At 37.5% G+C, this 13,513-nt stretch overlaps 1 protein-coding gene across 2 annotated transcripts; it reads right to left on the bottom strand.

Annotated features, from left to right (window-relative positions):
• Positions 1-9,822: 9,822 nt before the first annotated feature.
• LOC150081359 (uncharacterized) lies at positions 9,823-12,898 on the bottom strand. 2 transcript variants are annotated; one of them, XM_090379702.1, is made up of 4 exons: positions 12,868-12,898; positions 12,463-12,789; positions 11,411-11,704; positions 9,823-10,061 (listed from the first exon to the last, which is right to left on the bottom strand). In XM_090379702.1, exons 1-3 carry the CDS (start codon positions 12,874-12,876, stop codon positions 11,441-11,443), a joined length of 600 nt encoding a protein of 199 aa, XP_090235828.1. In that variant the 5' UTR covers positions 12,877-12,898; the 3' UTR covers positions 9,823-10,061; positions 11,411-11,440. The 2 variants fall into 2 exon arrangements, with proteins under 2 accessions (XP_090235828.1, XP_090235827.1); XM_090379701.1 differs by lacking the exon at positions 12,868-12,898 and having other exon boundaries at positions 12,463-12,860.
• Positions 12,899-13,513: the final 615 nt, after the last annotated feature.

The raw sequence follows: 13,513 nt of genomic DNA, 5'->3' as shown, positions 1-13,513 counted from the left end.
ATAAAATAAAACATCCATCATTCGAAAAGGTTGTTTGGTGTAAACGTTGTGTTGGTGTAGAAGAAGAATGGACTATGACGTTCCCATAATGGCATAAGAATTTCATTAGGAGCTTGTGGAGCATCATCACCACACAACTTTTGAGTCTCATTTATCGAAATTGGCCACAAATAAATGGACCCATTGGAAATGGGCTACAGGATCTTTTTCTTGCTGGCATACGTATTGGAGACACCCACTTATTTCAGGTTTCAGGAGAGGGCTGCATGGTTTTCTGGAAACTGGTGTTTTCAACCAGCAAACCGATGGAAAAGACACGCAATTAGACACAATATATTGAATGTACAGTGCGCTGTGGTTAAAATGTTTCCTTAAACTCATCAGAACACGTGAGATTAAACGTGTGAGATACTGAAACGTGTACACAGACCACTAAAATTATTTGCATATTTATTACATAATTTTCGGGATAATTATACATTACAGAAACGTGTAAAGAGATCTAAGTTAAGAAGAATCACAGATCTTAGGTGTTCTCTCGTCCTTTCTTCAGCTTTAATCTTCTGTGCATTGAACAGCTGCGATCGCAATACGATGAATCCAGCATCTACATCAGTTGAAGGTAAAAATGCGCTCGTTAATACGGTAATTCGTGATCATGATTATAAGTATAATATATATTTCAAGTTATAAAACTATTATTAACAAATAAAATTTAATTAAACTCCTTTAAAGGTTAATATATGCACGTTACCTTTTTATTAATCGGATATAATAGTTGCAATTTTTAAATAATTTTAAATAATTTTATTAATTAATAATTTCAAAAATTTTAATATTCTGATAATTTTCATAATTTTAATAAGTTCGATTAATAATTTTAAATAATTTTGATAATTTTTAATAATTAATACTTTTTAAATAATTTTTAATAATTTTAATTTTTAAATAATTTTAAAATTTAAATAAGAAATCAATTATTAATATAAATAATATTATTTCTTAATTTATCTTCTAAGGTAATATTATTATCTTATTAAATAACGACTGTTGATTGAAATTTCATGCTATTATTTATAAAAAAGGAAATTGTTTAATGATATCTTAATTAAACTATTAAATTAGCAATGTCGTTAATACAAGATAATACTCCATACATCAAACAATTTTGGGGTTAGTTGGTAATTGCGTCCCGAGGTGGAGCTAAAGTCAATTTTAAATGAAATTCTTATTCTTAATTCAAAGGGACTCACCGATGTGTTGAAATCTTCACTTATCTCCTTGTCCTTTAATAACTTTTCTGTGCTTGCATTTTAACGCTGGCTGGGTCCTGGTTTGCAGTACCAGGTTCGTTGGTCCGGACGTTTGCTTTAAAACCACTGTGGTCAGCGATGTAATCCACCTGGCGGTAGATGCCTTTAGCGTCTCGGTACCCGTAGCTTCCATGCACAGTACCGCTACCATCCCCGGTTTCCTGTCTGTGGTGATCACTTCCATGCTTCATGTCAGTGACATCATACTTGAACTGATAAGGAAGGGGTTGGCTCTGGAAGAAATGGATGGATTAATGAGTGCTGCCCTCTATCGGTACAAAACTAACTAGTAGTACAATGCCTTTTGGCAGCTTAACTTACATAGCCTCCTTTGCCTCCACCACCATATCCACCTCCACCTCCTCCTCCTCCCCCGTGTCCTGTTTGACCACCTCCAGGAACGTCGTACTGAACTTTGGTATATCCTCCTCCACCGCCACCATAACCTCCACCGCCGCCACCATAACCTCCACCGCCGCCACCATAACCTCCATCGCCTCCTCCATATCCTCCACCGCCTCCTCCGTAGCCTCCATCATCACTTTCGTAACCGTAGGGTTCTGCTAGGACTGCAGCCGCCAGCGTGACCACGAGAACAACCTGCGAAAGAAAAAGTAAATCACACAACCGTCGGGGGTTAAAGCGCGAAATCCGTGGTGAATTCTGTCCAACTGCACTCACCTTCAACATCTTGGTAGCTGCGAAGTGTGCACAATGAGGAACCAGAGACAAGTGATACCCCGAAAGAGTTGCGTGCACTTATATACTCACTCCCACCTGCGAAAGGGAATTTCTGACAATCCTCCGAATCTGGTGTGGTTAGTCATAGCGAGCGGGTGGCCTAAATCCAGGTGATAGGCTTTAACAGTCACAGCTCTCTTCGAGAATCAATCCTAACGATTGGAGTGTTTAAAGAGCTGGCACAATACGGCCGTGAATCGATAGAATGGCGTAATAGAATAAGGGGTGCTAAGTGACACATTTATTTGTGTGTGGTATTTGGGAAGGGGGATGTCCTTGTTTAGAGAAATTACTGCATTCTGTTCCTCCTATTAAGAGAAACTCTGGCCAATTTCACGCTGTGCAATGCCCGCTCAACTGTGACCAAGATAGCGAATCAATTCCATTGACAACAGGGAAGCCGCCAGTGCCAGTATTTAGGGTATTTGTAACGTGACAGTTTTTCCTGCACTTTCCAAAATGTGTGAATTCCAGCCCCCGAAAGTTATTGAACACATGTCGCCAGGTGTCTCATGCAGCTTTCGGAATAATCCCGAATATCAGTAAATTATCGATCTGAAATCTTAAGTAAGTGTTAAAGGAAAGGAAGAAAGACAGAGAGGTGTGACAGAGCCACTTTACACAAAGGTAAAAGAAAACTTTAACACCCGCAGTTATAAAATACTTGCTAAATATAGATCAGGTTCATACAAGGCAAATTTCAGTATTTACTCGCGACATTATACCTTTATTCTGCCTAATAATGAAACTGGCATTTATCGCGGAAACCAAAATGAGCTGTTTGCATACTGACAATTGATAACTTCCTTTAAATAAGGTTTTTTTTTTTTTTTTTCTACACTGTTTTATGTTATATAAAGAGGAATCAATTTAATATGCTATTCGGTCTAAGAAGTTCAAATCGTTTGGTTTTGAGAAATATTTAAAAATTAAGTTTAAACTTTCCGAAAATATTTTCCTATTTAAGAAGATCAAAGGTTTTGAGTTCTGATTATGCAAATTAAGCTTTTATGATATATATCTTTACGTCGTCAGTAAGTTTCATTTGCATAATAAAAACTCACAAGATGGTGGCAAAATATATTAAAAAAAACTGTCCTCTAAATTGCGTTTTAAATTTTAAAATATTTCCACCGTTTGTTTTTACCAAATTTACCGAAATAAGGTAGTTTCTATGGCAACCATAGTAATAACGTTCCATATTTACCAAGTTAAGGTTACTATGGCAACAGAACTCGTATATGAAAATTCGTGCGAGTTCCATCGCTGATAATCAAATAGCTCACAAGATGGCGCCACGTTAACATCGATTTGTGAATTTTTATTTTCAAGAAACTAGATTTGGGAATTCTAGACGAACATGACCAAAATAATGTACCGATACCATTAGTAGTGAAGCGTGTCTTCTTATGGGCCACAAACATAAGTTTTATCGCCTTCAAAGTTTCACACAAATACCACGAATGAATGGTTTCACGTAATCTTTCATCCAGTTTGCATCCCATCAGGGATTCTGCAAATATTCACGTACGACCAGGATTAAGAACTCGCAAATTTAAAGACAAACCCAATGAGAAATAAGAAATGAAAATCGTTGGGATGTTTACTTTCACGGTTCTGGCAACAAATAGGATTAACTAGAGTGGTTGTCATTGGGATCTTTATAAATATATATTTAACTACTTGGGCTTTTTATCAATCGAAATCCCACTTAGCGTTTCCAACAAATTTATGCGGCTAAGAGATTTTTAGAATATCTTACCTTTTAAAATCTCCCGTGTCACGTGATTAAAATATTTCTGTTTTCGCAAATACAAACGGGAAATGTGCAATAATTCTGTTATATTTCTTTTCTTAGAATTTTTTTTTTCTCGAAAAGAAATGAACAATACGTTCTGTATTTTTTTCAATCAGAATTTTATTTTTCTGTTCTCGTGCCACGTGAAATAAAATGTACAATGCACGTGCTTTTTTTATATTTTTCTGGTCACGCACCACGTGAAATGAAATGTACGTGCCACGTACAATGCACGTGCTGATTTTTAGAAATTTTTTGCTATCCGCGTGCCACGTGAAATGAAATGTACAATGCACGTGCTGTTTTTTTTAGAATTTCTTTCTATTCGCGTGCCACGTGAAATGAAATGTACAATGCACGTGCTGTTTTTTTAGAATATTTTTCTGTTCGCGTGGCACGAGAAATGAAACGTACAATGCACGTGCTGTTGTTTTTTTAGAATATTTTTCTGTTCTCATGCCACGTGAAATGAAATGTACAATGCACGTGTTGTTGTTTTTTTAGAATATTTTTTCTGTTCGCGTGCCACGTGTAATGAAATGTACAAAGCACGTGGCTGTTTTATAAAAATATTTTTTTCTGTTCGCGTGTCACGTGAAATGAAATACAATGAATGCACGTGCTGTTTTTTAAAATCAGAATTTTTTGATTTTCTCGTGCCACGTGAAATGAAATGAACAATACACGTGTATTTTTTTATTATTTTGCGAAAATTAAGTAAATGTACTATTTTTTGGGAATATGAAGTGGATTACAAAGCCAGCAAGTTTTTGACATTTTTTTATTATTTTATTAAAAGTTATAGAAAAATAAAATTCCGGAAAGAGCAAAAAAGATAAAAAAAAAGACAGAGAAATAGAAAATGTACTTCTAGGTTACAACGCTACTAAAAATAATCTGAAACGTTTTGCCACGTGCAGATAATCCTATCAGTCTCACTAAATATTTACACGCAAACTTTCTTGGGGTATTCGCCAGAGCAAAGCAATGTTATTTGGTTAAGCCTCGGTTAATGAGTTTCGTTTAATTACGGAAATGAACCATGAGGATGACTCACTCACATTTCCGGAAATTTCGATATTCGATAATTTGCAAAATGCGATTTTTTCGCTTGGAATTTTTAGCTGGATTACTGCTGCCAATAACTTCATTAGGCGGTGCCTGTTTCTGGTTATTATGACATGACAGCTGCGTCTTTTTATGACGCATATTTCGCGTCCCCTCGTGGCATTTAACTGTAATTGAGGATTACAATCTGCATCGCATACTCCATTAATTCCAGTAGATGAACACTTTGTTCAATGATCCGGGCGGTGTCAGGAACGATCCGCACACACCCCTTCACGTCTACAGCAAGTATTTCAACAAGTTACCCCCGATGCCCAGTATCGCCCAGTACCTTTTGACACCTGTTTGCGGTGGAAAGATTTCTTCATTTGACAGACGAAGTAAGTTACGATTTCATGCCTTCATTTACAAATAGTTTGCTCTTTTTAACTTCTGTAAACTGCCCCTCATGAACTTTGGTGAAGGGTTGATCTACCGCACAAGTTTGGAGTTTATTTTAGAATCATTTTTGATATAATTTGAATGCGCGTCGATAAAGTACACTTCTGATCATCAAGGATTCTTATATTACCGTTTTCTCTAAGTTTTGTTCTCAAAAATCCTCTCTCGTGAATTAGAATTTTGAACGAAACCCTAAATATCTCCATGGTTTCTTCATTGGTCTTTCTTTAAATATCCTGCAGTGGCCACGTGATAGTTTCATTACTTATCGGTTTTGTGTAGATATATTTAAAAACGTACTATTTTAATAGCAGCAGATCTTGTCGCTCATTTCGGTATCCTCTTAGGGTCTGTTAGTAACTCTGGATGTATCTCCACGTGCAAAGCCTTTTATGCCGAATGTGACCAATCCGGTTTGAACCAACGCAAGCAGGGACTGAGATGTGGAATCGACACATTGTAGAGGAGGGACATCTTAGTGTCCCTCCTCTACTGTTAGTGTCCAGAGAAATGCTTTCTCTTAACTCCTGTTATCACTCGATACACTTTCACTTCCTTTTTGTGAAACTCGACTTTCTCCAGTCCAACTTTTTCAACAACGAGGTAATTTTTCTTGGTGATATTAATGTTCGCAACTCCAGCGAATCAGTCTGGTTACGAGGACTCAGGTGGTCGATGCTGGTACTTTTGTGATTTACTTATGACCTTACTAAACAATGAATGTGCCATGGCTGTTCAAGAGAAGAACGTTGCATAACACAACTGATTCGTATCGAAATGTCCAAGTTCACCTTTTGTCTGCACTAAAGCTCGTACCAACTGTAAAACGGGTTTTAACAAATCGAAACTTGATTTCGTACGGTCCAGTAGTAGAAAACTTATTTCTTGTCCAAATGGTAGTCAACTATTCTTATCTCCTGCCGAAATCATTGGATACAACTTCTATCCATCTATAATCCCATCTACAGTTCTTTTGCGATTCCTCAGCTAAAGATAAAGCGAACATAATAACACCTTACTTTAACCGTTGCATCAATGACATCAGCAAATTATCTCTCTTACCCATCACCCTACATTCAATGTCTCTAGTGATCTTCCGACTGAGGGAACTTTGAAGAATTCCTAGCAATCGTAGACACCTTAAATAGCTTATTTCAACATTAGGTAATTCTGAAAACAATTGAGCACGAAATTCATTAGGTTTCCTGGATGCTGTTGCCGTGTTTCCATTACTTGTTCAAGCGATTCCCTTATATGTTCTACAGGATTTAAATCTGGTGATGTTCTGGCCAATTTAAATGCTCTATTCCTCTACCGTTCTACTCGTGTACTTCGTATCAGTTTAAACAAGTAGAGGCGCTGCGAAAGAACTGTTGTCATTCTCTATCGAAATCACGAGTGTCCCTCAAATATTTAGCAAGGGACTCCAACCTATTCATTTTCACGAGAACACCGCCTCCACTCTAAGTGTCCCTTTCTCTGATGTTGGAAGGAGATGGTAACGCATTTCTCGTTGTCTCCAGATGAAATAACGTCTAGAATCTGTACTCTAAAACGGGATTCATCAGAGAACAGAACTATACCCCATTTGGCATGGCTCCAAATCACATATTCACAAGTTTCGACGACGAGTTTTGCGGTGGTTTGAGGTTAATGAGATACAAACCACTGCTTTCCTTGCTTCCTTGCTTGAAGGCTTAATTGAAGTGGACTGATGTCCACTTCAATTAAGCCTTCTTAACACAGTCCGGTTGGAAATGTTTGCACTTGTAACCGCAGCAACCTCAAGAGACAGTTGATGACAGGACATCGTAAGGTTCAGTCTTGCTGTTAGAGCCAGATAGCGATCTGTTCTGGTTAACGTAGCCCTCGGGCGACCTTGGCCAGCATTTCTTGTAATGGTTCCTGTCTCCTGAAACTGATTCCAGAAAGGATAAAGGATAAAGTGTTCATTGTCTAACGTCCCCAGGGGGTTTGCCCCATCTCAGAGTGTGTGTGTCAAAAAAGTGTTAGTGTTGTTTAATGTAATGTTTTATTGTTCCTCTGACTATTTAGCCGTTGGGCCCCTAGTGGTACCCCCGCTGCCCATCCTTAGCCACGTGGAGGCAGGTCAGGCAGTAGAAGGGTCGCTTTTACTCTGGCATAGCGCCGAGACGACACTGCGTGACACATTTGGCCAACGTGTCGCGTCACCTCCACCTGCGACTGTCCGGTTTTAAGCCGTCCAACGGCCTGCCACCTCGAAGAATCATCTAAAGGACGATGATTCTGTGAGTACTGGAGATGTGGCTATCCCACTGAGCAAGCCAAAAACGGGATTGAAGGGATGTGGTCGAAATTCGTGTTTTTATAGGCATCAATAATTTGCATAATGTGCGGCTGTGTAAGGTGGTAAATCGATTTCTATTGGATACTCGGAATTTGCATGGCAAGGTGCCTATTATATCAAGTATCTACCTTCAGCGACACTGTTCATAAAAAAATAACCATGAAAAACATCTTGTTCTATTAATTTTGTCGAGCAGTGTAGTTGAAACATCCTAAAATCATCACTGACCCACCACTAGTTTATTCGCATCTTGCACCCGGTCTGCATGAAATGCTTCATTGTTTTTTCTGTCAATTGAGTGCTTGGGATCGTTATAGCCCTAAATACAACAAGCAACTAACCTTTTCCGGTATCCTTATGTTGTTTTATATTACTCATATTTGGATAAATTCGATGGAAAATTTCGGAAAAACTCAAAATCTAATCCTTTTGATTGTGTTCGGTACAAGGTCTTCTAAACAAGTTTCAGAATAAGGTTTCCTTCAGTTCTTTTTCAATTGGTTAGTCAGTTTTCTCTTTAGTGGCTTATCGAAAATCAAATAGATCCACTCTTTCTTTTAACTTCACCAATGAGGTTCCCCAGAAGATTCTGTTTTTCGCACGCCCTTTTCCACCTGTATAATGATGACCTTTTCCGATTCACTAGATATTCTGTCCATAGTTTTGGTGAAGACAGAGTCCATCTCATTTTTCAGTTCAACAAATATTGTATTCAGAAACACCTACAAATTCTTGAATATCCCCCATCTGTTACTTAAACACAATTAACTTTAATTCTCCTAGAACTCAGTCCTGTCTCTTATTTTCCACAAGAAGAGTCTAGTGCTCCATTTCTCATCTTTGATGACCCTCGGATTTCCAAGATCACATATCTCTATTAGGGATTACACAAACTTCTAATCCCTCGTCGCCACTTTTCTTCAAAACAACTACTCAGTCTGTACAAATCTCAAACTCTCATCCTCCCATGGAATATTGTTCCCACATCTGGACTGGTGTCCCAAAAACCTCTCTCAGGCTTCTAGACTCCATTCAAAAAGGGCAATTAATTACTATCTCTTACAAAGTCTTTACACTTTCTATCTCATAGTTGTTCAGTTTCTACAGAGTGCTTTTCCAAGGATACTCCATGGACACTTCTTCTGAATTGGAATCTGTAATTCTGCAGTCTCTTTAAAACCAGTCCGAACTCGTGCTGCAACCAATCGGCATCCATTTACTCCCAAATTCAACAGAACTTTTCTTCTTCCTCATTCATCCCTTCTGTTTTGTGAGGGCTGATTGATGACGTTGGAACAAATTCTCATCTAGTGTTGTACAGGTGGGTAGTTTGAATCAATTCAAGGAAGAACTGATAAACTGTTAGAGGAGGATGGACAGGTGAAATGGGGAGTGTTGGCTTTTTGCCTCTTTTTGGCTGATGGTGTATAAGTTTGCTTCCTTGCATCATTTGCCCCTACTACTAATAATATTACTACTAATCTTGCGTGGTCAACCAAAGGGTAAAACTTGTGGTTAAGTAGAATGTTAAATCAATTTTAATTTTTCATCAATGTCAAAAGATGTAGTGGAAATACAGCATGTGATTTTAGTGTACGCTTTATTATGCGAAAAATAATATTAGACCATCCCTTAGTCTAGTAAAAACCACAGTGTCCAAAAATAACTCCCAAATAATCATTCAAAACAGTCTGTGAATAAATTAATTTATTATCAAATGTAGAATTGATTAGTAAATTCTCCACTGATGGTTTCTGATAGGTGCGATGTATATGTAACGATTTCATCCACTCCCTTTGATGCCATCTGTGTTGAGACCATTTTTGAGACATCTTCAGTTCAAACATTATAACAGCAGAGCATTTATAGATAAGGAACGGCGCGTTTGACACTTAAAAACGTTTGGGTCAACAAGAGAGGGAGGAACAGAACCCCTTCCCTCTTGTCTTGCTGAATAAATATTATATGAGTAATTATGTGGTGTCATTTTAAGGGTACAATCGTTCCTCACGATATTGATATCAATTTATAGTCTCGGATAATCGGGATTATAGTCCCAATTGTCCAGAACCAGTTTGGCATTCAGTTTTATTTAGTTTGAAAATCGGAAAGAATAAGAATCTTTATTAACGTAGCAACAAACACCTTTATTTACCACTTTTTACAGGAAAAAAATAGGATACAAAAGATATACAGTTCTGCCCTCACTACTTCAAGGTCAAGAAGTCGATGCATGGCATCTTTAATTTTCGGATGTTTTTTTTTTTTTTTTTATCACAGGAACTTTGGCTCTCCTCTAGACAAGGGTCCACTACTGCTAGCGCCTCTCTCGGTTCCGAATACAGCAATAGCTAGGGCTGGTTCAGCTGAGCTATAAAAAATATAAAATTGGACATCCAAAATTGAACATAAAAATTTATTCAAGAATTTTTAAATCAAAATTTGGCAATTTCTATTGTTTTGAGGAATTTCTAACCCGACTGATTTAAAGCGCCATCTAGGGAATATTTTTTAAATTATTGATATATATATATATAGATATAACCAATTGGAATATTTTCTTGTATTTATGTTAATATTTCTTATTTTTTAAAATTTAATTTTGAAAACAGCAAAGTAGTTAGAACACACGAGTGATGACATATTTAATTTTTAAAAATACCGAAAAAAATAAAAGTTTGACGTCGTTTACTACTAGATGGCGCTTTCGTTACATTTCCAGAATTTGCCTTCAACCCAAAGTTTAATCTGTAAAAAAACGTTTTGACACCTTTTCCCGCTAGATGGCACTTTCACCAGCTGCAGACGAGATTGCATTGTCTGAAAGCATAAACGAACTATTGCTGCCAAAGGATAATGAAGGCGGAAGGTTTATGCATGAGTGAAGTTAGTCCGCTGAGAAAAGTAGGTCAAATATGTGTGTCATTTTCTCCGCTCCGTTTGTTGCTCATTAAGTGCACTTGTAATGCACGAATATCTGAACTCATTTTCATCCCTCACTTTCTCCAGGAAGTATCCAACTAATGCGGACAACATAGGAGACACTTTTGTTTTCGTAAAGTTCTCTAGGAGGAGGGAAGACAGGGGTCGAAGAGGAAACACTGGCTCGAAGTCAACGTTTCCTCTTATTATTTAAATGCAGACACCAATTGAGCTTCAAATTATCCTGGACATGTTCTACAATGACTTGATAAGCTCCAATGATTTATACCATTATGATAATTCTCCAAATTATTCTGCAATTCTTGTTAGATTAACAGTCTCATTAAGGGTCAGGGAGAGGCAGATAACGGGGGAATATTTGTCTACTTCCTATCGCTTAAGAGAAAAACTACAGTTCAAAAAAATATAAATATTTAAATTAGTTAGTAGTAGTAGTTTCTGTCTCTACTAGATGGCGCCACTACACATTATCAATTTTAATAGCAAAATATTTAAATTATTTAGTAGTAATTCATTGTGTCTCTACTAGATGGCGCCACTAGGCATTATCAGAGTGCCAATTTTAATAGCAAAATATATAAATTATTTAGTAGTAATTGTGTCTCTACTAGATGGCGCCACTAAAAAAAAAAATACTTTGACTAGACATTATCAGAGCACCAATTATAATAACAAATTAATTAATTATTTAGTGGTAATTGATTTTGTCTCTACAAGATGGCGCCACTAGACATTATCAGAGTGCCAATTATAAAAACAAATTTTGGGTGGTCTTACCTCGTCTGTACAATACTACAAGGTCGGTTTTTAGTATTTTTGAATGTCATTGTCGGATTGGACGTTCACGTGGGCAGGATTCTGGTTGGCAGTGCCTGGCTCGTTTGTCTTGATGCTGGCTCGGAATCCTTTGTGGTCTGCTTCGTAGTTCACTTGGCGGTAAATACCGTAGGGGTCAGTGTATCCATAGCTGCCTTTGACGATGCCGTTACCATCAGATGATTCTTGTTTCCACTGCTGACCACCCTCGTGGTCTTTTACGCTGTAGCCATATTGGTAAGGCTTGGGTTCATACTGAAAGACAACAAAAAATGTGGAGGAGCATCTTTCGGCGCTTTGTATTTTACAGGAGTCTTAATTAAAATCTTAACCATTCTACAAAAAGGCAGAGAAGTTTATAAATATGTCACTCCTCATTAATATTTTATAATTTTGTTAGTATTGCTTGCTAATTTAAGAAAGTTCCCGCTGACAACAACAACAACAACAATTTTGTAGGAATATTTATACTAAAAAATAATGAATTAGAATATTGTTTCGTTTACATCGTCGACAGATGGCGCCATCAGCAACTGCAAATTAATAATTAAAACATGGAAGAATACAATGGGCTTATATTGCGTTTTATTATTTATAATTAATTTTTAATTATTTTTCTATGTACGAAGAAAAAATATATATATTTTACATTTTTTAAAAAAATATATTTAAATTATAAAAAAATTAAACATTAAATGTTAAACGATAAAATAAAATAACAATAATAATAAATTAAAAATTAAGAAATAGAAAATTTTAATTTTATATTTTATATTTAAAAACGTATTTTAAAACGTTAACAGACTACAGTTATTAAATTTAAGTAAATTTAAAACGATTTTAAGTTTGATGTCAACTATTCCAGCTAATTTAGAATTTACTAATTCTTCATGTCGCACGGGCGCCATCTGTTGGCAAAACACCCAAAAATGGACAAATTTTTCTTGCTGAAATCTCAAAATTCAACAAGTCTAGCAAAAAAAAAAAAAAAAAAATCAAAAACAGTCCATTACCTTCTCTTCATATCCACCACCACCTCCATATCCACCACCACCTCCATATCCCTCACCTCCTCCATAGCCACCTCCGATGTCACCTCCTTTTCCTCCCTCTTCATAGCCACCTTCGTATCCTCCTCCTCCTCCATAACCACCTCCTCCATAGCCGCCTTCTCCACCTCCATAGCCTCCCTTATCATCTCCAAGTATCACATAAGTCTGGTATCCACCTCCATCACCGCCTCCATCACCTCCACCGTATCCACCGCCGTAGTCTCCACCACCGTCGTATCCTCCACCCACTCCAGCAACAAGGGTCCAAAGCCCGGCTACCAGAAGAACCTGTAACGACAGACGACACTGCATGAGCGTTTTGCAAACCTTATTGTTAGCAGTTGCAGACGACAGACCGAATCTTACCTTCAGCATCTTACGATTTGAACCGTGTCTCGACCAGGGAACGAATGATGGTGCTTCGGACGAATGGTGGCCTTTATATGCGCATACTTCCCCCCTTCCCCCCCAAGATGTTTTTTGCTTGTGTTGTTCGGGTCCACTAGGGCCTGAGTGTGCCGTCTTGATCAGTGACGATGATCAGCGTGAACGCGCAGAAGAGCGAACCAACTTCCTGATGGTTATACGATAGCCACGCCCTGATTAGAAAAGTAAAGAAAACTTGGCGGTAAACACTCCGCTCAAACGTGACGGCCGCATTGTACGGAGCGGCGCTTATTAAGCGATGTTGGTCCGCGGATTTTTTTCATCCATCAACACATTTCTATTGTCATTGTCGCTATGGTGACCAAGCAACAAAAGATTTGCCTTCGGCTGAAACAGACATGAACGTGAGGTTTTATTGTTGCCATTGGCAGTCACGTGCAAAAATTTAATCGTTTGGTTTGTATTCTTGGACTAATGTCGTCTGATTCGGCCATTTTGTTTAATTTTTTTTGTAATTAATTACTTTTGACCGTTACCAGAACAATCATAACTTACCAAAATTTAATAAAAAGCGTCCAAAAAGTCCTACAAACAAACGCAAAGTATATTGACCTGGAAGGAGGAG

This window comes from Mastigoproctus giganteus, chromosome 8, assembly GCF_048544385.1.
Source record: "Mastigoproctus giganteus isolate SK-2022 chromosome 8, ASM4854438v1, whole genome shotgun sequence".
In the NCBI taxonomy this organism is placed as follows: domain Eukaryota; kingdom Metazoa; phylum Arthropoda; class Arachnida; order Uropygi; family Thelyphonidae; genus Mastigoproctus; species Mastigoproctus giganteus.
Note: the sequence above shows the minus strand (reverse complement) of the source record. Positions and strands in the feature narration are given on the sequence as shown.

What these genes read in the sequence shown, in the direction of transcription:
- LOC150081359 (XM_090379701.1), bottom strand. Translation starts at nt 12,813, where the DNA reads ATGCAGTGTCGTCTGTCGTTACAGGTTCTTCTGGTAGCCGGGCTTTGG. An exon ending in GTGGTGGATATGAAGAGAAG is followed by an intron (nt 11,705 to 12,462) that starts GTAATGGACTGT and finishes GTTGTCTTTCAG; the next exon opens with TATGAACCCAAGCCTTACCA.